This window comes from Ceratotherium simum, chromosome 1, assembly GCF_057802395.1.
Source record: "Ceratotherium simum simum isolate JZ-2026a chromosome 1, ASM5780239v1, whole genome shotgun sequence".
Taxonomy (NCBI): domain Eukaryota; kingdom Metazoa; phylum Chordata; class Mammalia; order Perissodactyla; family Rhinocerotidae; genus Ceratotherium; species Ceratotherium simum.
This window is the reverse complement of record NC_141900.1, coordinates 52560440-52586694: the sequence shown is the minus strand read 5'-3', so window position 1 is coordinate 52586694 and position 26255 is coordinate 52560440. Positions and strand designations below refer to the sequence as shown.

At 42.2% G+C, this 26255-nt stretch overlaps 1 protein-coding gene across 1 annotated transcript; it reads left to right on the top strand.

Moving 5' to 3' along the window:
* Window positions 1–2210: 2210 nt before the first annotated feature.
* TWIST1 (twist family bHLH transcription factor 1) lies at window positions 2211–4201 on the top strand. Its single transcript, XM_087428463.1, has 2 exons — window positions 2211–3016; window positions 3541–4201. Exon 1 carries the CDS (start codon window positions 2369–2371, stop codon window positions 2972–2974), a length of 606 nt encoding a protein of 201 aa, XP_087284589.1. The 5' UTR covers window positions 2211–2368; the 3' UTR covers window positions 2975–3016; window positions 3541–4201.
* The last annotated feature ends 22054 nt before the right edge of the window (window positions 4202–26255 follow it).

Below are 26255 nucleotides of genomic sequence, written 5' to 3'. Positions count from 1 at the left end.
GCGGAATACTCTGCAACTCAGATTTACAAAAGAGAACACACTGCAGAGAATGGGGCAGAATTTCTGCCTTATTCTCTCACTGCTTCCAAGAGATAAAATCCCATAGGCATAAGATGCAAACACAAGGGTGACTTAGTGCGCTTTAACCTGCCTGCCTGCTATTAAGTGGATGTCAAGTAGGATCTGATTTTCAGACAGGCTTTCATCTTAAAATATGGCAGTGACTTGCGAAGCAGGCCAGTTGGCATGCTGTGGTCATTGTTTCTGAATATTTGTAAAAATGGTGATAGACAAACCCTGCAAGTCGCCCCTCTCATGGAAAGCACAGCCTTGTTAGCCCGCTGCGGGAGGGATGCCTCTTGCCCTCACTTCCCCCAGAAGGCTGAGCCCTTCAGCCGACCACAGGCGCTCCAGACCCCGGGGTTTCCGGGACCGAAGCTGCGAGCCTCAGCGGGGCGCAGCCACGTGGCCTACCCGCGCGCGTCGCCTGGGTTCCTGTCTCCTTCCCCAGACACGGCTGCGACCCTCGATCCAGCCCAGACAGGGGCGCTTCGCTGAGTTAATTCTCGCTTGCGAGTCCAGACTGGGAGAGAGCGAGAGCTGACCTCGGCCTGCGCAGGTCACCCAAGCAGCACTTCGGCACCCCCCAAATCTGCCCCCGAAAACAGACTACTGCTTTTGACCTCTGGTTGGCTCTGCAACGTAAAGAATGAACGTGAAACGGTTATTCTACCCCAACTCGTTCCGAAAAAGGAAAAAAAAAAAAACCTAGCATTACAAAAATGGGCTTCTTTTCCACTGCGGCTCCTCTTCTCTTCACCAGCTCACCAACTTTTGTTGCTTCCAATTTGCTAGAATCGGCGTTAACACCCTCTTTAGGGCTCTTTGTTGTTAACTTATTAGATAGAAATGCTTAAAATGTAAAAGTGTCCAAGTAATTGGAATGCGTTTGGGGCGCACGGAGCGTAATTGCCCACTCGACCTCCTAGGAATGAGGGGTGGGGAAGGGGGTTCTCACAGCTGGCAGCCCCGTGTGTCCAGGCAATGTTGAACCCCTATCTCACTCTCTTACGATCTGCCCTTTAAAGGTCACAATGCAGGGCCTTTTTGGGGAGTGGGGTTGGGATGAAATGGCCCCAGGGTCCTCCACCTTGGGCTGCAGCTCAGGCGATCAGGGCCGCGGCGAAGACGCTGCGCTGCCCCACTCCGGCCCTGCTGCCTTCTCCAAGGACAGGACTGCCTTCCGCAGAATGAACTTCTGCCTCTTTCTAGCACCTTAGGAGGGGTAGTCCTTTGGGCGTTGGCAAGCGTTCGATGGGTCGCTGTGGAGGGAAAAGAAAGACCCAGATGCTTTTCAGAGAGGAGTGAGAGAGCAGGCCGGGACGCAGATCCGTAGTCCTCGCGGCACGGCCACGTCTTCAGAAACGCCCAAGACCTCAAGGCCAGCCGCGGTGGTTTGGCCCTTGGGACTCCAGAGGCCCTTCTACCTGACCATTGGGTGGGCTTCGCGGTTCCCATTTTTCTTGCCATTCCCCCGCCCCAGCAATCCCAAACTAGCCTACGGACCTAGCGGATACTGGGGCGAGATAAGACATCACCCACCGCGTAGAAGCTGTTGCCGCCGCTGCTGTCACAGCCACTCTGGGAGGGAGCGACACCGCGGCCGGGACTGTTCTCTCCGGCCGCTTCCCCGGGCTGCGCTCGGGTGCGGGGGCGCGGCCCGCGCGCTCCGGCGCGGAAGGAAATTGCCCCGCGCCCGCTGGCGGAGGGAGGCGGGAGGGAAGGGGGAGGGCAGCAAGGAGGCGGGCAGAGGGGCCGGCCGCCTGGGCCAGGTCGTTTTTGAATGGTTTGGGAGGACGAATTGTTAGACCCCGAGGAAGGGGGGTGGGGACGGGGATGGGGGGCTGGAAAGCGGAAACTTTCCTATAAAACTCCGAAAAGTCCCTCCTCCCCACGTCAGGCCAATGACACTGCTGCCCCCAAACTTTACGCCTGCTCGGAGGTATAAGAGCCTCCAAGTCTGCAGCTTTCGCCCAACTCCCAGACACCTCGCGGGCTCGCCGGCACAGGCATCGTTTCCAGGAGGCCAAGCGGGGTGTGCGTGCGGCCGTTGGGCGCCTTCTTTTTGGACCTCGGGGCCATCCACACCGTCCCCTCCCCCTCCCGCCTCCCTCCCCGCCTCCCCCGCGCGCCCTCCCCGCGGAGATCCTCCCGGTCCCTCCTCCCGCTCCCTCCTCGGCGGGCCGCACCGCCCGGGCCGGCGCCGCGCGCGGGGGAAGCTGGCGGGCTGAGGCGCCCCGCTCTCCTCCTCTTCCCCGGGCCGCCCCTCTGCCCCGGGCCCGCGAGGCCGCGCGTTGCCGCCCGAGAGATGATGCAGGACGTGTCCAGCTCGCCAGTCTCGCCGGCCGACGACAGCCTGAGCAACAGCGAGGAGGAGCCGGACCGGCAGCAGCCGCCGAGCGGCAAGCGCGGGGGGCGCAAGAGGCGCAGCAGCCGGCGCAGCGCGGGCGGCGGCGCGGGGCCCGGCGGGGCTGCGGGCGGGGGCGTCGGAGGCGGCGACGAGCCTGGCAGCCCGGCCCAGGGCAAGCGCGGCAAGAAGTCTGCGGGCTGCGGCGGCGGCGCGGGCGGCGGCGGCGGCGGCAGCAGCAGCGGCGGCGGGAGTCCGCAGTCCTACGAGGAGCTGCAGACGCAGCGGGTCATGGCCAACGTGCGGGAGCGCCAGCGCACGCAGTCGCTGAACGAGGCGTTCGCCGCGTTGCGGAAGATCATCCCCACGCTGCCCTCGGACAAGCTGAGCAAGATCCAGACCCTCAAACTGGCGGCCAGGTACATCGACTTCCTCTACCAGGTCCTCCAGAGCGACGAGCTGGACTCCAAGATGGCAAGCTGCAGCTATGTGGCCCACGAACGGCTCAGCTACGCCTTCTCGGTCTGGAGGATGGAGGGGGCCTGGTCCATGTCCGCGTCCCACTAGCAGGCGGAGCTCCCCACCCCCTCGGCAGGGCCGGAGACCTAGGTAAGGACCCGCGCCTCTGTGCCCCTTCGCCGCTCAGGTGGCAGACGGACTGACGGCCAGGCCGCGGCTCCCTGTCCACCTCGCCTTCCTCCCCCTTTCCCCTCTCAGCGTCCCCACCCAACCTGGCACCGCCACCTCATCCCCCGAGCGTCCCTGGAAGGCGGTTCGGTCCCGGCTAGGGAGAGAGGGATGCGCCCTTGTGAGGGGTGTGCGTGTGCGTGAGTGTGCGTGACAGACAGCAGGGAAGACTGAAAAAGATTCAAGGGTCCTGGGTAAGGTCAATCTTGCCAGCGCCTCCCTTTCTTTTGGCTTTAAGTTTTCGTTCTCCTTGAAACAAATGTTTCCAAATTCCACCTCCTCCTCCTTTCCGCCCACCCACTTCCTCTTGCCCTTGAGCTGAAATCCTTCCAGGTTGTTCAGCGTAATTTCTCAGTGGTGGTGATAAGAACAGTGCTCACTAGTCTTAGAAAACAGCCACCGAGACCTAAACAATAACCAACTTTCCCCCCTCTGGGTTTTTACAGATGTCATTGTTGCCAGAGAAGGAGAAAATGGACAGTCTAGAGACTCTGGAGCTGGATAACTAAAAATAAATATATATGCGAAAGATTTTCTTGGAAATTAGAAGAGCAGACCCAAATTCAAAGAAACAGGGCGTGGGGCGCACTTTTAAAAGAGAAAGCGAGAGAGGCCCGTGGACAGTGATTCCCAGACGGGCAGCGGCACCATCCTCACACTCGACATTCTGATAGAAGTCTGAACAGTTGTTTGTGTTCCTTTTTTTTTTTTTTTTGACGAAGAATGTTTTTATTTTTATTTTTTCATGCATGCATTCTCAAGAGGTCGTGCCAATCAGCCACTGAAAGGAAAGGCATCGTTATGGACTTTCTCCATTTTAAAATGGTAACAATCAGAGGAATTTTAAGAACACCTTTAGAAATAAAAATAGTGAGATGAAACTGACTTGCAAAATCAGTCAGTAAATTCCTTTTTTCATTCTTCCTCTGAGGGAAAAAAAAAAAACTTAAAATACAAAAAACAACATTCTATTTATTTATTGATGACCCACGGTAAAATGCAAATAGATCCGGTGTCTAAATGCATTCATATTTTTATGATTGTTTTGTAAATATCTTTGTATATTATTTTTCTGCAATAAATAAATATGATTGAAAATTTTAAGAACCTTAGAGTTTGGTCTATATTTTTAAAGCTTAGGATTAAGTTGGAGGTAAATACCTGCTTGTTTAACTCTGGAGGCACCCAGGAGGGAGGGGCACTAATATAAACAAAGCAGGGAAAATCTCAAAGGAGCTACTGACAGGCACAGGCATGTTATTTAGAAAGACAGCTTTATTATTATTCCAGTTAGGTGTCCAGTGGGCTTAGCAGCATCTCTCCATCTTTTATCAGGTCCCCAACCAGCAAAAACTTAAATTTGTTACTCACCTGTCTTACTTATATTTTGAGTAGGCAGCTGTAAAACAGTTAAATACAAATAAGTAGTATGAAGCCAGCACTGTTTCCTCTTGTTACTGTGTATTGTTGTCATGCCCTCCACTCTTTGTGAGGATTTTTAAATAATAGGTTCATTTCTGTGAAAGGATGCAGGAAAGAGAATTCCATTTGTAAAGTAATTTGCTTAACTCTTCTCTTATGAATGAAAATTACATTTAGTGTCATGTTTGCTAAAAAGAAAAGCCAAAGTTAAGAATATCTTCCCATGTTGATCTTATCCATTTGGGAAGCATGCTTCTTCCTTATGTATAAAGAACATACAGCTATGGAGTAAAATACACTCAACAAAGAACCTGAACTTTCATTATCCTTGGTATCTATTGGAACAGTTACAACTTTAAATGCTATACCTATTGATTTTCTACTCAGTTCATAAGCAAATATATTTTATCCCAAATTACACAGACTTTTTCTTGCTTGTATGTATACAAAATCTGATGAAGTTAAGTAAAACAATAACAGGGACAAATAGTACTTGATTTTTTTTTTATTCTGGTTATTTCTGGGCCAGGAAAATATTGGCATTTATAATTAATATCATTAGAAATAGTGAGTTTGTATCGCTTAGTTCTTAACTTTTATATCCAGTTTACTGTGTTCAAGTGTAATTAGAGAAGCTTTCAAACTGGAAAATAATTTTGCTGCCTAATTCAAACAATGACTATGGCAAATAAGTGTATGAATCAAAACAGATCATGTTTGCTCAGCTCAGGTTAAGGTTATTATATTGCCTGAAGGGTTTTGCTTCCCTCTCCACACATCATCATAGAATGTTGACATAACAATATTGTAAACTTATTATTGTGAATATTTTAGACCATATTTTACAATAAGGAGCCAGTAGCATTTTCTTATTTTAAAAGATTGGTGAAGGCTTGGGGAATTTATTTTTGGATTTTGATAGTCCTTTACCAAATAATGAGACAGGAAAGTGATTATGTGTGGGTGTATTTGTGGGGCATGGGTGTATTTGTGCAGTGTGTATGTGTGTGTGTGCATGTGTGTAGGGCAGAAGTGTAAGGAGGGTGCCCTAGAAGGCTGAGGGAGAGCATCAAGATGGTAATTCTCTCTTTTGTGTGTATCATCCAGCCACCTCCATTTTCTAAATTGTTCATGGAGGAATCTTGTTCACTAGCTTGGTCTGACTATTTGATATTTCAGATTTCTTGACGTACATCAGGATGGAGCTGACCATCATTGCTGAGAAGGTAATCTCTATCTTTTAACTCTGATGATACAAAAACTAGATGTTTCAAAAAAAAGATACCTTCCATTTGCCTTTTTCTTTTCTTTCTTTCTTTCTTTTCTTTTTTTTTTTTTTTTTTTGGTGTTTTATTCTCTCTACTTTCCTCATAAGAGAAAACACTTTGGAGAAAAGCAAATGCCACATTTATGTCGAGTAATACTAAATACTAAACTGAAGGTAATATTTTCCCCTAGATTTTCCAAGAAATAAATAAATGAATGAAAGAAAGGTGGTGAATAGTTTTACTTTGAATGAGAAGAATTCACAGTGGAAAATGTTAAGTATTAGAATACAATTTTCAACTTTATACTATTTCTGTATTCCCAACCTCCCCCCCATACACATGATAATGCTAATACTTTTTTAGAATAGGAATGAAGCCACCTGTGTTTCTATCTCTCTACCATTATTTCCTGTTTTCAATCTTTTTTTCATTTTATTTTTGCTACCTATTCCTATTTAAAAGACACTTAGAATGAATTATGTCTGTTACAGAAGTGAGAATTTAATGTGGTGGCTGGACCTCAGAGTCTTTACCCTTTAGCTAAAATGTATTCACTGGAGGGAAAGTATTGTATTAAATTGTCTTGGGTGAATTCTAAACAATTAAGAATGTTTCCTTTACTGTACACATAATGTTTTAAATCTTGCTTTTAATTTCGTTAGACTGATAGCCTTCAGTCATAAGAAAGCAGTAACTTTTTGTCCCCATACACACACATTTCCTCTCTTTGTGCACACACTCGCTGAGCAATGCACAGATGATCAGTCACGCACAGTTGCAAGTACCCTCCCCAAAGTGGAACATATTATTAATACAATAACGTTAAGTAGCAGAAACTCACACTATGTGTGTACTTTCTTTCCCACACTCAACAACGGCATAAGCTTCTTGCTCCTTCTGTCTTCAGGCTCATATTCATAATGGAGCTTTTTAAGGGACACTTGGCCTCTTGCAAAAAAGTCGAGCATTTTGCACATTCCACGGTTTGGCAAAGTCAGAACTGGTTATTTTCTCTAGACCGGTATCAAGTTCTTCTCAGGCATATGATTTCACTTGAAGTCCTGCCCAGGAATCCTTCAAAGTGAGCGTTTGTCCCGCTCTCATGATGTCAGGCGGTTTTCCCTGCATCTGTAATTTGAAGAAAAACAAACAAACCTGTGGGGAACAAACGCCACGGAAACCCAAACAGAACTCCGTGGGGAGCGGGAGTCTCACCTGCGGCGGGCGCAGGAGGGGGCGCGAGCCCAGACTCCCCGGCGTGGGTGGCGGGCCGGACCCGCACCGCAGAGAGGGTGGCAATGTCCGTGCCCTGCTCGGATGGCGTGGACGGCCCCGGGCCCCGCGTCTGGCCGCTGCGCGAAGGCGGCGGCTCCAAGTGTCAGCGGTAGCAAGGGAAGCAGCAGCAACAGTCAGGCAAAGGCCCAACCTCAAATTTCCAGAGACAGGCCCGCATTAGCGACAAACAGGGGTCGGGAGGGGGATCCCCGGGGGCCACTTTTCCAGAATTTTCTGCTCGTGTGTCGTAAAGCATGCCCCACCCCCAGCACCAGCGAAAGTGGAAGGAAAGTGCACCGGCAAAGTGGAAGGAGAAATCGGTTTCCTCATAGTTTCTCACAGCCGGCAACCCCACTATTTCCCAGAAACCTCGAAACTGAGCCCTCGAAAATGCAAACAAGATGATTAATTATCCTTATTTACTGAACAGCGAAGTAGACCCAGTAAACAGGGTATGGGATACATTTTCCATTCGCTTTTGTCTCAAGGCCCCGGGACGTGAGCCCACTTAACGTTCTTAGCAAATCAAAGCACATATCCTTTGAAGAAGGTGTGTAATTGGAGTTTAAGGCATGTATGGAATTCCCAGATGTCTATAAAGTAAGAAGGAGCATGTGGCAGGTCACTGGAAGGTGGGGCAGGTTAAAATCACTGGCACAAAATCCCCCCTTTATATTCTCCCTTTGTAAGGGCCAGGAAGATAAGCCTTGGGGAAAGGATGGGACGGGATCATAATGCATATCCAGCTTTTCGTATCAGAGTCATAGTAACCATGGTAAAAAAGCACATGGTCAGAAAACCTCAAAGAAAACACTCAATTATAGCCGGGATTTCGTGGGCGCCCTGCAATGAGATCGTTAGGGGTTTGTTGCAGCGAGGGCCTCGAACGGCCGGTCTTGTTTACGTGGACTATTTTCTTTTCCTTCTATTTTTTTTCCCCCTCTCAAGTTTGTGGATGTGTCTTCGTTCTTCTGCGTGCGATTTAGGCTGAAGCCAGCGAAACAAAATTCCAGATTAGGAAAAGAAAAAACAATTCTAAAAACATTCGTCCCAGAAGGCAGCCTTCTTGGGGGAGGGGAGATTGCGAGCGAGTGAAATTAAATTTCTGTAAAAACGTGCAGTTTAAACATCTACCAGATAGAGCGAATGAAAGACAACCGTCAAAATCAGCTGCTCCCTCTTCTCACTTCACTGAGGAATATGCAGATATGTATGAGACTGTGGAATCTAAGCTCGAGTTTGTTGCTTATTAGGCAGTTTTTTTGTTTTGTTTTTGATCTGAAGTCGGAATCGAACGAAATATGACTTTTGTCCTTGGGTTCAAGATGGTGCCCTCATTTACCTGCACAGTCCAGCCAGAGGCGGAGACGTAAGGATGGGGGTCTGCCAAAGAAACTGGCCCTGGGAAAGACTGGCGCTGGGAGGGGGGCGATGTGGGGTCATCCCGGGCTGGAGCAGGCTGGAACAAAGCACACCAGGGACCGGGCCACTGAGGCAGGCGGGAGGGGGGACAGGGACGCGCCGGGGGTGACGCGAGTGTGACAAGTGAAAAGTTAAGCAGGTACCTGAAGGAAGTTTATCTTGCCCAGATGTTAGGGCTTTTATGAAATGTCACGTGAAGAGAACAGATGTACAACTTGCGAATGGGGCCACGCCTGTAAATATAAGGGAGGCAAATACTTGGAGGGAAATCCAGGCATAAATCGTCAACCTCTTTTTCTACATATCTATTTTCTCCTTTAAATATTTGTTTCCGGAAAGGGACGACATATTAAATTGTTAAGTGCGTCTTCCAGGAGAAGTCACAACTCCATCTTCTGCCCAGCACACCTCATCCCCTAGGTGCTTTGAGTGCGGAGAGTTGGGGTGGCAGGCAAATTTCTCCCCTGTTGGCGTTGTCCTTCTTCACAGTCCCCATCCCCCACGTTTCTCTCTTGGCTTCTCAAAGACGTTTGATCCTGAGAAACGAATCGGATCTCGGTTTGGAAAAGCTGAAACTAATCAATTGCCTTTCTGAAGGGGTAGAGAGTGATAAGAAGGGTGAAGGAATGCCAGGCCTGACAGACCCTAAACCTTCAAGATGCTTGGATGGGCTGAAAGATGAGCGGGTGATCCCCCCCAGCCCTCTGGGGATCCCTGCTGCCCATGGGGTAGGGCTTTTCCCAAGTTAAATCATGGGTTTGATTGAAAAGGATTTTTTAAATGACTTGTACAGATAGGAGGTTTTTCTTTTTCTCCATGCAAGAAGGAAGCATGTTTCAGTTTATAAACAAAATTTAAATGAATTAGCAGTTGCCCAGTTGTGGAAGACAGTCCAATTCTGTCCTCTGTATTTGAGACTGTTCATAGAGGTTCTTGTGAATATTAACATATGGCGCAGACCTGGGTCTCTGCGCACATTAAGGTTTTAAATATTTGTTGACAATGCCTTTAAGATTGTACATTAAATGAACTGTGCTGTGGCTCTTCCTTTAAATGCAACATTATTCCTAAGTTTCTGTTAAATTGACATTGCACCTGGCTTATAGTAGTTATATAGCTATCCATACTCTCTACTTTAACCAAATTTAATAGTTGGGGCATTTTCTTCCACAGTAAATTTACTGTCAGAATTTATCGTATTCCTCTTTGGGTTTCCAAAGGCATAGTCAGAATTGAAATATATTCAAAGTGATCACATTAGCTTTAAGGGTTGACAGTTTTAAAAATGCACAATATCAGATAAACAGACAAGACACATCTTTTCTCTCTATAGCATTTAATCTCAATACCCATCCAGCCATCCCTGGAGGAACTTAACTTTCATTTATTACCTTTGGGTGCATATCATATCTAGTTATGGCCCCCAAAGTGTCCTGGATGAAGACCTCAGACCCTGCTCCTCTGGGTTTGCCCAGCCTAGATGAATGTTGGGTTGGACCCCAGCACCCCGACTCTGTAAAGCTTTCCTTTGGGGCTTCCAGACCTCCGTTTCTAAACATAGTACTGGATGAAACAGTCCACATTTATTTTCCTCTTTTGTTCCTGAAACTGAACACCAATCAAAGATTTGTTACTATTGTTGAAAGCCAATGTGCAGCAAACAGAAACCATCTCAGTACTGCGAGTTTAACAATGACAATGAATCCTTCAGCGAGGTCTGTTGATGCACCCCTAAACCAGTGTTCTGTTCCTCGGGCAGAACCCTACCTTCCAGAGCAGCATTCTTTAAAAATGTTCTTTTTCACATTATGACAGAAGGAAATTTCTATTAGCCTCTTGCTAAGGTTGCCTCTCGCCTCATTCCACCCTTGACTTCTCTTGCTACCCCCCATCAACACACACCTTTTAAAACTTCTAACTTTGTAGCATATAAAAGAGATCTGGGACAGAGAATCCTTCTTCCTCTTCCTTCTCTCCAGGCTCCCACTGAGTGAAACTTAAACCACATCTCATAGATCAGTTTTCCTTCTCTGAAGTTAGGCACAGTCCACGACCCGGATTTTCAAATAGCCCAGGCTGGAGTCTGCAATATTTAATCCAGTCAGCTATTAAATGTCCTCCAGCTAAATCAAGAGTATAAGAATCGTACAGGGATAATGATACCAAGAGCAGTTTGGTGAAGTGAAGGGGGGCTGGAAGGGGCAGACGACTCCAGGGATCCTTTGATTTGGAAAATCCTGTTTTTAGAACTCCTGTCAGAGTAATAACAAAGCAAAGAAACATGAAAGAACAACTCTTTGTTCCAGGATATGGTTTTAATGAAATACTACTACCACACACACACACAAATCTTCTATTAATAACCGCTTCTGAGACTCCGTTTTTCCTTTACCTATTAGGGACCAGGCGGCTCCGTAACGTGATCTCCTCTCCCCCTTTCCTGCCGCCTCCTTCCCTCCCCAATTAAACCAAAGTGGTTGTTCTGAGAGTCCCGGACCGCAGATAACGGCGGACTGATGCTGCCCTCGGCATCCCGGCTCCTTGCCCCTTCTCTGAGCAAAGCCAGGCCCCCGGGGACTTGACTGCGAGGACTTCGCCTTCTCCCTTCCGAAGGCGGGCACCGCACTTTGGGAGCGAGCTCTCCTGGTCCCTGACTAGAGGCCCTTTAGGACCCCAACACATGTGGCACCAAGGGGATGGCATGCCCCAAATCTGCTTGCCTTGGCTCCCAACTGACCTTGCCCGGCCCTTTTCTGTTGACTTAAAACACTAGGAGGGACTGCAAGTAATATAGCAAACGGGGTTGGGAGGAGGGGAGCGAAGAGGCGGCGGGTGGGGATCACCAGAGAAAAAGCAACAGCATTTGGGAAGGAGGGGGAGCAACCTTTTAGGCAGCGGGGACGAGGCGTTTTAGCAGCCATGTCTGTCATCTGTAGCAGTGGACAGATACAACCGTCTCTGATCAAGGAGATTCGTTCATAAATCACCCGTAAGAAGTGGATTGTAAGGAGTAAAAGACACGTGTCGAAGAATCTCAAGCCTGGAGTTCGCTCGCTGCCAGCGCGGTTCCTAACGCCCCCTCCCGCAGTACCAGCGTGGCGAGCGCGTCTCCCAGCAGGGACTGTATGTGGGGGGAGGTCTTTGCTTCCTGGTCCTCCTCCCCCCTCTCCGCCGCCCTCTAGCTTCCGCGGTAGACGCCCGGCCCGGCCATCCCTGCTCCAGACTTGAGATTTCCGTACAATCGGTCGACTCTGGATTGACCAAGGAAGTCGTGGTAAAAATTGGGGTCTTTTCATTTCCGAGGCGAGAAAGTTGCTCTCTGAATAGAAGACATCTCCCCTCCGGGTTCCCTCTTAGTGTCCTCGTCCTTCTCATGATCCCTCTTGAGAGAACTGGGAAATTTGCAAAGTGTTACCGTGCCCATGTAACGCAGCCCGAAGAGTTCAGAGAGAGCTGAAATTGCCTGAGCGGGTGTTTTCTGTTCCGAGTTTTCTAGGTTTCAGACGAACGGTGCTTTGCACGCAAGTTGCCGCGCTAGTGAACGTAATATGTAAGGAGCGGTTGCTGTCCTCTAAACTAGGACCGAGTGGATTCTCTTTCTCCGCCTCCCACCTGCCAAGCCCCGAACTCGCTCGCACCTGCTTCTCCTAGATGAAAAAAACAAGCGAAAGCGAATGTCCAGTCCCGCGTGCTAAACGCTCCCGCCAACTATTCGGAGGACCCCGGAAACGCGTATTGGGCGAGTTTAGAAGCGCTGTGGTTGGCTATCTCCAAGAGAGCGGTTGACAATTCTAAGGAAAGATAGAGTTTGTGAATTTGTGCCGGGGATTTACAGCGACAAATGCCCCTTACCCCTTCTTTTCCCCTCAGCTTTAGCATCCTCCAGATAAGTAGGATTTTGCTTATAATAGGTGTTTATGGTTCCAGGAATTGCACTTTGATCTAGGATTTTGGGGGTGGAGTGTCTAAGGGGTCTCTAGACGCTTGTCTGATTTGAATGCTTTTCAGGATGATTTATGGCAAAAGGCTCCTTTCTGACACTTCCAGATGCCAAAGCTCTTACCTTCCAGGAAGGGGTGAGGGAAACCTGCTTTCAATAGCCGCGCGGATGGGAGCCCGTTCGCCTACCGCGCCCGCCTGCCGGTCACCCTAAACTGACAGTGTGCACCAGCCTTCTTCTGGAGCAGCTGATAACCTTTCCCCGCCTTCCAATTAAGGAGGGAGGACCCTTCTTTTTAGGACAAAGCTACAGAGGGAAACCAAGTCACCTGCCTGTAAAGTTAGTCTCTTGCAGTCAACTCTATTTTATGCAATTAACCACCTGCTCCCGCCTCGTTGGTGGTTTGGTGTTAATATGGTTTGACCCCCAATTGTGAAGCGGGGCGGGAATAAGCCCTCCATTGGGACCCCTGGTGGTTTCACCCTCTGGCCTCAGCCTCTGGCCACGGCCGCGTGGATCGCAATCCCGGTTCCCGCGGGGCGGAGGCCCCGGCAGGCGGTGCTCAGACGCTGCCGGGGCGTCGGGAGGGGGTGGGGAGAGGAGACGGTGTCTTTCCGAAAGCTCCCTGCAGTCTCAGATCCGCGAGGCGAGGCCAGGAAAAATAACCCTCCGGACTCAATTACTGCGAGCTCCACCGGGAAGCTGAAAAGCTGAGATGTGCGCCTTTGCAGGGGGGCAGGTCAGACAGGGCGGACGCTAGCACGATTTTAGGGGACCCCTAGGGCTGGCAGAGCTGAGAACACGCTGAAGGCATTTGTCAACCTGAAGCTAAAGGTGGGCCCGACCCCCAATAGCCTCCAGCGGACGCTTTTCCCAGAGGAAAGGAGAGATTCTAACCATTTCTTCGCCTTCGAAATTTAACAGATTGGAGCTGGGGAGGAGGAACTTCGTTTTCCTTCTTCTTTCCCAAGGTAAAGGCAAATTAAGAAAGGAATTAGCTGCGCAGGGTTGAAGACCAGCGGTGAGGAGGGTCGAGGCCAGGGCACTGCGAGTAAATTCTGCTTGCAGAGGAAGGTTTAGTCCTGAGTGATATTTGCTTGGAATCTCACAAGGTTGGGAATCTGCAGTGTTTGAAGACAGTGTCTGACTATTTCAGTCTTTTTTGATGAGCCTTCACCCTCCCTTCTGCCAGTCCCTTCGATGTTAGTAACTTGAAGGTCAGCGGTTTGCTTTCCCAACTGAAAACTAAGCCTGATTTCCTGGGTGAAAGAGAATGGAGTAACTCGTGCGCCTTTAAAAAAAAACTTATTTCCCAATGTACAAGCTTTCTTCATTCCCTATAACGTTACAAAACAAGGAACCAGATCAGAGTTTATTGGTTTATGTAGAACCGATCCTGATTTGATAAGCTTAATCATATGACAAAAGGCATACTGATTATTCCCTCCTCTCTCTCAAAATGCAGCCTGAGAGTTTTTGAAAGTCACTGCCTTTTTCCTAGAGTTCCGATCACATCAAAAGACTCAGGTCAGCTCTTCTCTTTTCTACATGTATATATTCAAGAGCATAAAAATATTAAATGAAAAACTTTTCCAACTTCAAACCTATCAAATGTTTAACAGCTGAAGGATATTCATCTTTAGGAGGCAGGCCAAAACGTCAATAAAAATTTAATTATTTCTGAAACATATGGGAGCACTTACAAGACCCAAAACGTGATACTAAGTATTGATATCGAGAGGAAACCAAGCAATATACTTTCATATTTGCTGGTCAAGACCTTATACTCCAAAAAAGTTCCACAAGCCACAGACATTTTTATTCTTCCTGACAGGGTTTCTAAAATTAGCATGAAAGACAGGTTGGTGGTCAAAGAGGTCATCTATATTCTGTGTAAGGAGAAATTAGTGTTGAATTCCTATGTGTTTGGCATTTGTTTTCTGTAGAAAGCTGTGTATAATATCTATGATAGCTAATATTATTTCAGTGGCAGATGGGGGAAGGTGTACATTGGTGTGACCATTTTTTATTTTAATAGCTAACACAAATTGCGTTCTGAGATGTTCCATCCAAATATTCTTTCCAACCCATAATTCTGCTATGTTGAGAGATGGCCCTTTACACTGGAAGGTGACGTTGGTGGTGGTATTTCTGTCCTTGGCTGTGATGAGCCAAGACTGATGTGTGGCTTGGAATAATCTCCAAAATATAAGTAGGGTCTCTTAGGTAGCTACTTTTTCCACTTACGAGCTGCAGCTTCTTTTCCACTTATAGCTTCCATGGGACTTTTGATTTCTAAAAAGTGACATCAAACTTTGTCGAATTGCAGGTTAATCTGAGGGTCGGCCGCTGCTTTTGGACCAATCCTCTGATAAACCCTGATAGTTGGTTTGACTTCATTGTCATCATTTCCAGTTTTCCCTGTGGTTCACTTCACAATGCCTCCAAGAGTTGTTTTGGGCACCTGGTTATCTGCTTCCTTAGACAAAAGGGTCCCAGTGTCAACATTAGCCTGATGGCAATTTATATACCTTCCATGATTGGTTATCAATTGGCCTTCTACCATTAGAATAAAATCTCCATTTCTCTCAAAGTTTAGATTCATTGAATTTAATCATTTAATTTGTAGTGAAAGACAGGACTCTGAAGTCCAAACTGTTTAAGATATTTTCCCAGGACTAACTGGGCTAGTCCAGTGCTCTTTTCTGTATTGGGAGTATGGTTTTAAGATTTTAAGCAGGATAGTAAACTCCAGAATTGGCCTGAGTACCAGAACTACCCATTTTCTTCCAGCTGAGCAACTATTCCCCAAGGCTCACTATCTTTCTCTTTTACTACAAAGTTTTGCATAAACAAAGCAGATAACAAGACCATGACTGTCTCTTAATAAATGAGGCTGGACACTACTCTGTGTTTAGACGTAACACCTGGTAAATTGCAAAGGCCAGGATCCTATTTAGCCATTTTATCTTTTCATTTGCTAAGAATGAAAATGAGTATGTCTTTATTTACACTAAAAATTCTAATAGTAATATTATGAACACTTGTACCTTTCAGAGTACTTTTTATTTTATTTTGATTTTTACAATTACTGATACAAAGCCTTGTTTGTGGAAAAATGCCCCCAGACCATTATTTTTGTCTTTTATAAGGATAATTACCACTAAAAATACTCTTATGAATTCAAGACTGATGGAAAAAGAAAGGCAATTTAACTAGCATGTGCAGAAACTGTTTGTTGGGCAGAAAAACCAGGAGTGCAGTTTGCCCTATGGAGTGATTATGGAATGAGGCAGAACCAAAGGAGAGGGATCATAAGTGGGTTTCCCTGCTCTGTGCAAATCATCCCAGAGGCCTTTTCAATTTGTGATCTGTGATGCTATTCTTATGTCTGACATGCTTTCCTAGGGGGTTTTGTTTTCATGAGTTACTGATGCAAAGAACAACTTGAAATCAGATTGCAGGTAGCAGGATTCAGAAAAATAACAACCTAGGTAAAGAGTTTGTGAACTTATGGAAATGTACAGCCACAAGTGACTCTCCTTTACTCCTATAAAAGATCTACTCAGTTGTCTGATTGTACAGCTAGAGTTAAATGTCACATAGATCTGCAGAAACAATTTCAAATGTTCACTCTTTTCCATGCACTTTCCCCCAAGTGACAGGCTGCCTGGGTGGCCACTATGACACTGCCTTCAGTTAAATGAATGCAGGATTATTCAGTCAACAAACATTCCTTAAGGGTCTCTCTAGGGTCTAAAGGCTATATAGAAGCAACTGTGTCATGCTCATCATAACAAATAAAGGAGACTCTAATCACAGAAGGCTGCTCTCACCTGTGGATATTTGCTGCATGTGCACTGGAGGCCCCTACAAGTGGTTACTTCACCTCAGTTTTCTTTGATATTCTGGGGTGATGCAGAAAATTAGGGTCCCCTTACTTGTGGAAGAATAGGAGTGGAGAGGCAAAAGTGGATCCTCTGCATTTAGCATTCTAAGAGTAGAAACTTTGGAACAGAGAGTGGAAGTGAGTCCAAGAACATTTTTTTATTTTTTTTGGCCTTTGTTACTTTTATTTCTTTTCAGTGCACATTCATCAATCTGTAGCAACATCTTATGGATTAATAGTTGCTTATTAGACTTTAAGCTTTTTACGGACAGGTGCCTATCCAGCGCACTGCTATAATCCAGCACCTTGCTTAGCACCTGTCACATGGCATTTTTGTTGATTTGAACTAACATCACCATCATACTAATAGGGAAACTGAGGCAGAGAGGCAGAATCCACAATCTAAAAGAATCAAAAAAAATGACAATATGACAGTCCCATAATATTATGGTAGGAAATTCATATACTTGTCTCTAAGGTTTACATTTAGAATAAAAACCCAAGTAAGCACAAAAGAAGACATTTATTATAACATTGGAATTCAGACATTTATTTTAAGTATTTTAGAGTACCTTTCTGTATGCAGCCCATAGCTACCATTTGCCAAATGATTTCTTTATGTGAATAAGTAAAGGGACCCCTTTTGTCCAGGGCTTATGGCTTGCCTGTCAGAGAAGAGCTCATTTCAGGCCCCATTACTCCATGGACCAAGTGCCCTTGTTCAATGAACATCCCTCACAACTATATGTAGCAGCCTTGGCACCCCAAAAGCAATAATCGTCAAATTTAATGAGGAATCTGGCTAGCTTATTATCAGTGCATTTTCATGTCTGTGAAATTGATTCCACTTGATTTCTAGAAAGACCCAAAACATAGACTCTCTGCATGTGCTTCTTAACCAAACTGGGGCAGTCTATCCAAAAGGGTCTCTTCTCCCAATCCAGCCAACTGGGGTTCCATTTTCTTGTATTCCTGTGCTATAAACAGCTCTCCATTGCCCTGTCACCTCCTAAAACAGCATAATCGCTGGTAACTAAACAGTACGTGTCAATCAGTATCTACGGAAAAACTGAAACTCCAAGTTACTTACTTATTGCATATATGCACACATTATTCCAAACCCAAGTGGTGGTTTAGAGATTGAAATATAATTGATTGTGAATTGAAAAGAGGCATTCTAAAAATATTTCAAATTTGGTATGATTAGTATGAATGGAGAAAGCTGCTTCTCCACCCCCGTTCTTCTCCTGCCTTCCCCCCTTACTCCAGGGATGCGGTGACCTTGTGTAATTTAAGGCAGGTGGTCCCCATCGTAGTCTGACCACAGAGGATGAGAGAGTGTGCATTTGATACTCTGACTGCTGCTTTTTTTAATAGACTTTAAATATACTATGACTATTATTTGGCTTTTGGCTATTACATTTATTTTCACTTTCTTTCAAAGGCTTCTCTCTTTCGTTTAGTCATTTTCCACACACTGAAATGTAACCCGGGTCCAATGGCACCAAATAGAGAATTTATCTATATTGTCATCAAACTAAATGCAAACGAAATATCAAAGGGGAGCAGAGGGCACCACTATATTTGGCTCTTGAATGCTGACAGAAAATTCATGCATTTTTCTTTGCCTAGGTAATGATAATACTTTATTTTTATATAAAGCCTTTCATCTGAGAATCTCAAAGGCCTTCGAGAAGTCGTTTGGGTCTGGCATTCTTCAGTTGGCTGCCCTTTGTCTCTTTCAGTAAGGAAACATTCCTGTTGGATGTAGTTTCATAACTGAGCCTGCACTTGGATATGCACATTCAGAGGTCCAAGGGCACCGAGTGTTTCTTGAATAGATCAAACAAATGACCAGTTATGACATTCTCAAAACAACCCTGAGACGAAGATGGGTGGCAAAGGTGATTATCTAATTTGCAGGTGGAGCAGTTGTGACACAGCAGGTTAAGTGACTCACCTGAGGGCACACAGTGTAGTCTTTGTTACTGCTGGAAACAATGTAACATCTACCAGACCATTAGCATGGCTGTGTTTCTTTGACATCCCACCTATCTGACCCTTCTCCTTTCAGAATGAAAATTTCTAAGAAATGGCACCCTTGTGCATATAAGGAAAAGATTGCAATGCAAGGGAGGAGAATAGAGTAGCAACTTTGGAAATGTTGAAGATAAAAAAATATGTAAGCCTTCCTTCTCCAGAAAAATCACACAGATTCTAGTCAAATTAGTGAGTCTGAAATATAAAAGGAATATTTCTTACACACAGAAAGTGGAAGTGTGATCTTTAAGTTCCATTCCTTATAAGTAAGAGAGGGACCATAAATATAATGTTATATGTATTTTATATATATATATATATATATGTATGTGTATATATTTATATGTATATGAATGAATATATATACATATATATTCTTTAACTAAGGCATTTGCACATTTTAAAACTTAGAAGCATTTTCTATTTATATTTTATTTATAACTATCTTTTTCTTTCCTGGAATTTTGTTTTGCCTCATTATCTCCAAACGTAGTCATTTGCTTCAACGTCATAGTTATTAGTCTGAAGAGCCCTGAAGTCTGGGTTATTCCTCTTTGGCATCACTATATGATTTTCTATTAACTCAGAGTTTGACAATTCTGACTGTGATGTTCCACTTAACATTTATGCTTTAATATCCTCTTGGGACACCATATCATAATTTACTTTTAATTTTAAAACTCATTGTCAAGTTTGGGGCAGGGATCCCAACTCTGCTTTTGCAAGTAAGGTAACTTCTGTATTTTATTCAAGTAAGGAGAGCTAATAGAAGGAATATGTATATATTTTTAATAGAGAGGACTTCACAGTAAGCAAGACTATAGTTTTCATCTGAGAATAATTATACATTTGAAACAAAACGATTTATTGAACCAAAGATTTATTTGTTGTATTTTTCTTTCCTTTATTTTATATTCAATTTGAGTTTCTAAAGTGGAGTGTATCTTTCATAGTAAAGCATTATTACAAAAAGCCAGAAAAAAAGTTCTTTGACAATTCTAATATGCATCTTGAAGCTGTCATTAGTCCATCTTACTGGTAGTTATATAGAAAAAGAAAAAAAATTCTGAGTCTGTGTCTTCCTATTTTTCTAGGCTTAGAAATTCTCTGATCCAAGATATGTAATTTAGAAAGTTTAGAAAAAGCTGTTCCATGTATAACATTGGTTTTACCATATCAGGGGTAGAAATATCAAAGTGATATGCCCATTTTTTTATCTGTACATACCATCTGGGTTCTCAGCTTAGTTTTGATCTGCTCCAGAAGAAATATGCATAAACAAGCAGGAGTAATAATGATGAAAAAAAGTTAAAAAGTTGATTATCTTACTTCGCTTGAGTTTGCGAGTCTAGAATCTGTGCTGCATTTTGTTATTATTGGTCTCTCTTCCACGAAATCTCTATTGCTTAGTGCTCTCTCTATGAATGAAGCCAAATTTGAGAAAGAAGGTAAAGATTTAGTAACAGGAAACAATGAAAAATGCTTAAGAATTTTTCCTGCTTTATTAGATAATCTAAGCATGGTTTTTTGCTCCTCTTTTTCTTATCTAGAGTAATCAAACCCTTAATGCTGTCCTTTTCATTGGCCTATGTATCTTTGTTTTGAGGTTCTGAGGTCTTCTTGCATTATTCATTTTGCCCTAAATGAAAGTCCCATTTCTGCTGTGTAGTTAGGTAGTTTTGGATATAAATGAAAAAATAAGAACAAGTCTAGTCTAAACTCTGCCACTTATTAGCTGTGTTATTTACCAATTAACTGAATTTACCTGGACTTCAGGTTCTCTAAAATTGGGGAGTATGATAGATTATATCACAAGAATTATCATTCTGTCATTCTGTGACCTAATATCTCTGATGTTGCTTCAATAAAATACAATTTTAAATTACCATTGTAAATTAACTTGTCAAGAAATTTTCTCCATCAGATGCCAAATTTTAAATCTATAAGATCAATTAAAGTGTTGTGTTTTCGAAAATTACAACTTAAAAATTGTGAAGTGAAGCATTATTTAAAAATTTAAGAACTTTTCCTGAACTTCAAATTATAGTTAAAAAACAAAAATAAGAACTTGAGATCTGGGAACAAATACAAAAGCAGAGATGAATCAGTAACATCTCGTTGCTTTTAAAGGTCATTTGATAATAGTTTTATTTTGCTATTTTCTTGTTAAAAGAAAGTATTTGTTATTAATCCCCTAAATCAAAGATTGAGTCTATCTTAAATCATTCATAAGATATATTTACGAGTCAATATTAATCTTATTCAGCAACTCATAGCTATGTTATATGCCTATGAGAGACAGTGAGTGTGTGTGTTTACCTAACAATTAGCATGCTAATTATTGATAATGAAAATAATAGATACAGGAATGTATATTGGCTACAGCCTTCTTTAAAATATTAGTTCACAATTCTTCATCAGAATTTCCTTTTTCACGTATGACATCAAAGTAAGGGTTTAAAACTTGAAACTTTTCTTAGAATTCATGCTCTGAAGTATTTCTGTTTCTTGTTTTGTTTTGTGGTCACTAACCACAGAGAAATTTGTCTTTTTTACATACGCTGGAAATAATTTACTGCTTTTAGAAATATTAAACCACAAAAAAAACAATGTTAAAGAAACATTCTGGCTCTGCCGAAACCCTCAAATAGCCAGGAAATTGAGAGTTAATGCGGAAGCTCTGATCTGGCTCTATGTCCAAGTGACTTTAGGACCTCAAAAGAATGACAGGCAGTGCCCGGTCCACATATATGTAAAAATGTAAAAAAAAAATATATATGGTTATTATAATTTATCTGAAACACTAATATTCACATTTACTTAATATAAAGTCATACTCTTCATAAACACCAATTCTTCTCTAACCTTAATAAATAGACAAAAATCACAAATTCAAAAGACTTCTAAAATGGCAATGTAGATTTTGATCTGTGCTATGGATGTATTTAATGGTATGAACTTGACAAAAATAATATTCTCAAAAGAGATTTTAGAAGTAATAGTCACTTGAACAATCTTTGCTTCTGGTGTATGGGAGAAGCAATGCTTTCAAGCCCATCTATTTCACTGATCTCACTTAAGAGGCCAGAGATTTAGGCTATTCACACAGATTAGGTCTCAGGAAATAAAGTCTCCTTCATGTACGTAACACAGAAAGCAAAAGTTCGATGGGTGGAGAGGATATATTTTTAGGTGTTATTTTTCAAACATTATCTTATATATAATCATATAGAAACTGAAATTCATAAATCAGTTAAGAGAGTAAATTTCTATTGATGAAAACACTTAATATGGTTTATTATATTATAATATATTATATATGATATTAATATATTATATAAACAATATATTATATTATATTAAATAAATATTGAATTTATTTAATATAATAAATTATTTAAATTACATAACACTTTTCCTCAAGAACTTATACTGCTTGCTTGTGGTTTCCATTTTAGTATTTATTATTTAATGCAGAAAATATATTTTGAATTTTTAATAAGAACATCTATATTAAAAGTGGTTTTATTTTTAAAGACATTACTAAGTACCTAATTTGTTATCAGAGTGAAGCTTAATTTATAGCAGAATATCTCATTGGATTGAGAACAATACTTTAAATTTTTAAAATCAATGAATATAGAAAGACTGACAGTTCTTGAATTGCAGATATACCCTTAATGGTATTATTCAAAGTGCATAATCACATAACAGTAATAATACCATTAATATTTTTAAAAGTATTTCTGTTGAGTTGGAGTTTTGTCAAAAGAATTAAACAATGATAATTAATTAATTAATGTGTTGCTTCATTTATAGCCATATTATTTGCTTTCTTTGTAAATGAAAAAGAAAGGTGGTAAAAACCAAACATACCAGTTATTTAAAGTAAGTACATTTGGAATCAGAAAAATAAAGATGAATTTACATGAATTAGAAAACATAGCTTCAACTTTAATTAAGAAAACTAATTTTTGGTTTATGACATAAACATTACCTCCTCCCCAAATACAGTTTTTTATTTTAGAGCTCTATCTGTTTTAAAAGCAAATTGACTATAACAATGAGACATAATGGGTGACATATTTAAGAAATACTGTTTCTCTATATACAATTCAATTTATTGAAAACTGATAATTTGCCTGCCTATACTAGTGATTTCAGAAAATATTGGTAAAATAACAAACGTTTAGGGAGAAATACTTAACAACCGTTAAGCTAGGAGTTAAGTTATTTTTATACTTTGGAAAGGATTAATTGTTGCATTCTAAAAATACTTTCCACATTGATTGAATCTTTATATATTAGTTTAGATCTAATATCTTGTTCTCTATACTTTGATATAGAAATATTTAAAACATATTGTTTAATAAAGATTATACAGTGAAGTATTTCCAGATTCAGGAGCACAATTATAATTTTTCGCATTACCTATTCCAAATCATAGATTTGATTGGGTTGTAGTTCATGTGTAAATAAATGAGATTATTCAACCTACTATTTAACATAATATCCCCCATAAACACAAGAAGCATGTTATCAGAGAGGAAAATGAATACATGAACAAAAGTCGTCATAATGCACTTTTAAAAATTAAACTTTGTAAGCTTAAAAATCATGGCTTTACAAATAATAGGCATTTTGCCTTTCTATTCTGGGCTTAAAGGAGGACATTTGACACATTTATATGGCAAACTTAGTCAATGTTTGGAAATGCTTTGTAGTGGCCAAAAGCTGTGCATTTCCTTCTGTTGACCTGATTTTTTTTCCTTCCAATAAAGTTAATTAATAGAAGATGCATCAAACAGGATTACTGCAGATGTGCACGTACTGCAATGCTAATTGCTCTTATTTTTTACAATCCAGTCCTGCACATGCTTTAATTTATATTTGCCTGAGTTAGCTTTTTAGTGAATTAGCGGCACTCCGCCACACACTGAATAGTAATGTGCTTGCATCACTCGATTATCTCAGATGCGTTATTGTCTAGAATCCATGCTCCTAATTTCCTTACCACCCACACCCATCTCTTTCCTCTGTTTGGAAGGCTGATTTGTGTTAAGAAGGGACCACCAAGCTATTAACTCTAGGACATAACTAGCATTGTTCATAGAGAGCAGGGCTTATGATCATATCACATTTTAACTCTTCCACCAGCATTATCCTTGTTTCCCCAATGCTTTCAAGAGGCAATAACTCCAAATGCCTCGCATGGAAATGATAAACTGCCTGTTGTGCCTTTTCTTTGAAGGAGTTCTCCTGCAGAGTATCATATTTAAATAAATTGCCATTGAGTTTAGCAAGCAGCACAATCATGCCCATTGAGGTAGAGTCTTTTGATCATATTTTGTAATGCAATCAAGGATCACATGAGGATTCTTGAGCAGGCCGGCCTTGCTGTGTGCTAAATAGGCGACAGGAGAAAGAAAACATTAATTGCCCTGAATCCCACTGACATAACAAAGCACACCTGTGTCCCAGATACTACAGCCCCTAAGGCAGTGGTTACATATGCGACCAGAGTAACTCTTTTCACTTGATTGATCAGTAATTTCAATCAAACTACCAGACTAAAAAAATTGCTGATATATTCAAATTGTCAAAAAAGGTCAAATGTGTGCACATAAGGACAGCAGTTTTGTTCTTTTATGTAATGGAATGCACTAGATGGGGAGCAGGATACCTGGGTTCTAGGTGCACCTAGCTGCTGATTGAGTCAGTTGACATCTCTGTCACTAGCCTACCCTCTCTCACACCCTCTCAGAAATCAGTAAGACCAGGGCGATAACTGCCTGCTTACTGAAACACTTGTCTTGAGGATTACATGAAAGAATGATTAAGAGGAACTTTGGAAATATAAAGCACTTTACAAATGTTCTATTCTGATAACTGTGTGGATATGTGTGGCACAGACTGTATATGGATGGCGTTCCATTCTCATTACCTCTGTGCAAACATTTTTACAGTATAATCTTTCTGGCAAAAAGGACTTGGGGGCTTTTCATCTACCAACAATACAGGGTCACTAGTAGGGAATTGCTAAATGATAGATGAATTGAGGAAACTTGGGGACACCATTGAACTTCAGGCAATGGACTTAAAAAGAGACAGCAGATGTGGAAGTGGAGGCTTTAAGGAATTTCCTGCTCTGCTGATCCAGCATTCTGACTTTCTGCTGAACTCTGAGATATCAATGAGACAGAACTAGCCAATCCGTCCCAAATCATTTCCTGCTGACAGGTATTGTTTAGTAACCTGTTACCCTCTGTGCCTTCTTGTTTTTCTTTTTTGGATGGTACACGAGAGAGAAATGAGAGAGAGAAATGAAAAACTGAGGATGTAATTAATAAACATAGATTTTTTTCAATCTCCACTGAGAGTTTTGCAGTTCGGATTTCTCTCTCCCCCCAAGAATAAGATATATCTTTTATCTTGCATTCCAGTGAGATCTCAAAAATGAAACGGAAATGTCATTTTCTTTCAGAATATTTCTCCTCTTTCATGAAGAAGAAATGAAGCGGTCTAGTCCCCATCTGATACCTTACCTTTCTGCCGAAAGGGGAAAAGAACCAAGGGTATTGGAGTGGGAAAGCACACCTTTGGTCCTAGAGGGTGAAGACTGAGGCTTTTTCCATGAATGCTAAACAGTGTTTATAATTCTATATCCTTATTATGAATTAAAGTCAAATAACCTGGAAAATAAAATGACTGAGAAGGCAAATGGACTGAATGGCTTTCATATTACTTTGGAGCCCTAATGAGTTTGCTAGGGCTGCCGTAACAGAGGATCACAGACTGTTCTTAAACAACAAAAATTTATTTTCTCACAACTCTGGAGTCTAGCAGTACAAGATCCAGGTGTGGCAGGATTGGTTTCTCTTTAGGACTCTCTCCTTGGCTTGCAGGTGGCCGTCTTCTCCCTGTGTCTTCAGATGGTCTCCCTTCTGTGTGTTTCTATGTCCTAATCTCCTCTTCTTTTTTATTATTTATTTTTTTCAATTGAGGTATAATGGACATATAAAGTTATATTAGTTTCAGGTGTGCAACATAATGCTTCAATATTTGTACACATTGCGAAATGATCACCACACTAAGTCTAGTTAACATCCGTCACCACCCATAGTTACAAAAATATTTTTTTATGGTGAAACTTTACAGATCTACTCTCAGCAACTTTCAAAGACGCAATATAGTCTAATTAACTATAGTCACCATGCTGTACATTACATCCCCATGACTTATTTATTTTATAACTGAAAGTTTGTACCTTTAGACCCTCTTCACCCAATTCTGCCGAACACCCACCTCTGCTTCTGGCAACCAATCTGTTCTCTGTATTTATGAGCTTGTTTTTTTGTTGTTGTTGTTTTATTTTGTTTTGTTTTTAGATTCCACATGTAAGTAAGATCATACAGTATTTGTCTCTATTTGTCTTTCTCTGTCTGACTTAGCATAATGCATTCTTGGTGCATCCATGTTGTTGCAGAGGGCAAAATTTCATTCTCTTTTTATGAATGAATAATATTCTGTTGTAGACATATATATACCACAATTTCTTTATCCATTCATCCATCAATAGACACTTAGGTTGTTTCCAATCTTTTCTTCTTATAAGGACACCAGTCATTTTAGGTTCAGGCCCACTCTAATGAACTCATTTAATCTTACCTCTTAAAAAACCCTGTCTCCAAATACAGCCACATTCTGAAGTAGTGGGCGTCAGGAATTCAACATATGCATTTTGGGAGAACACAATTCAGCCCATCACAGAGCCCTTTTTGACTGAAGAGTATTGAAAAAATCGGCCTCAAATATCTTGAGGATGAAATCTCTTCCCTCAATTTTTACTGACATTGCAGAAAACTTAAAACATATTCACTTTACAATCCTGACAATTAAGATGGG

What these genes read in the sequence shown, in the direction of transcription:
- TWIST1 (XM_087428463.1), top strand. Translation starts at nt 2,369, where the DNA reads ATGATGCAGGACGTGTCCAGCTCGCCAGTCTCGCCGGCCGACGACAGC.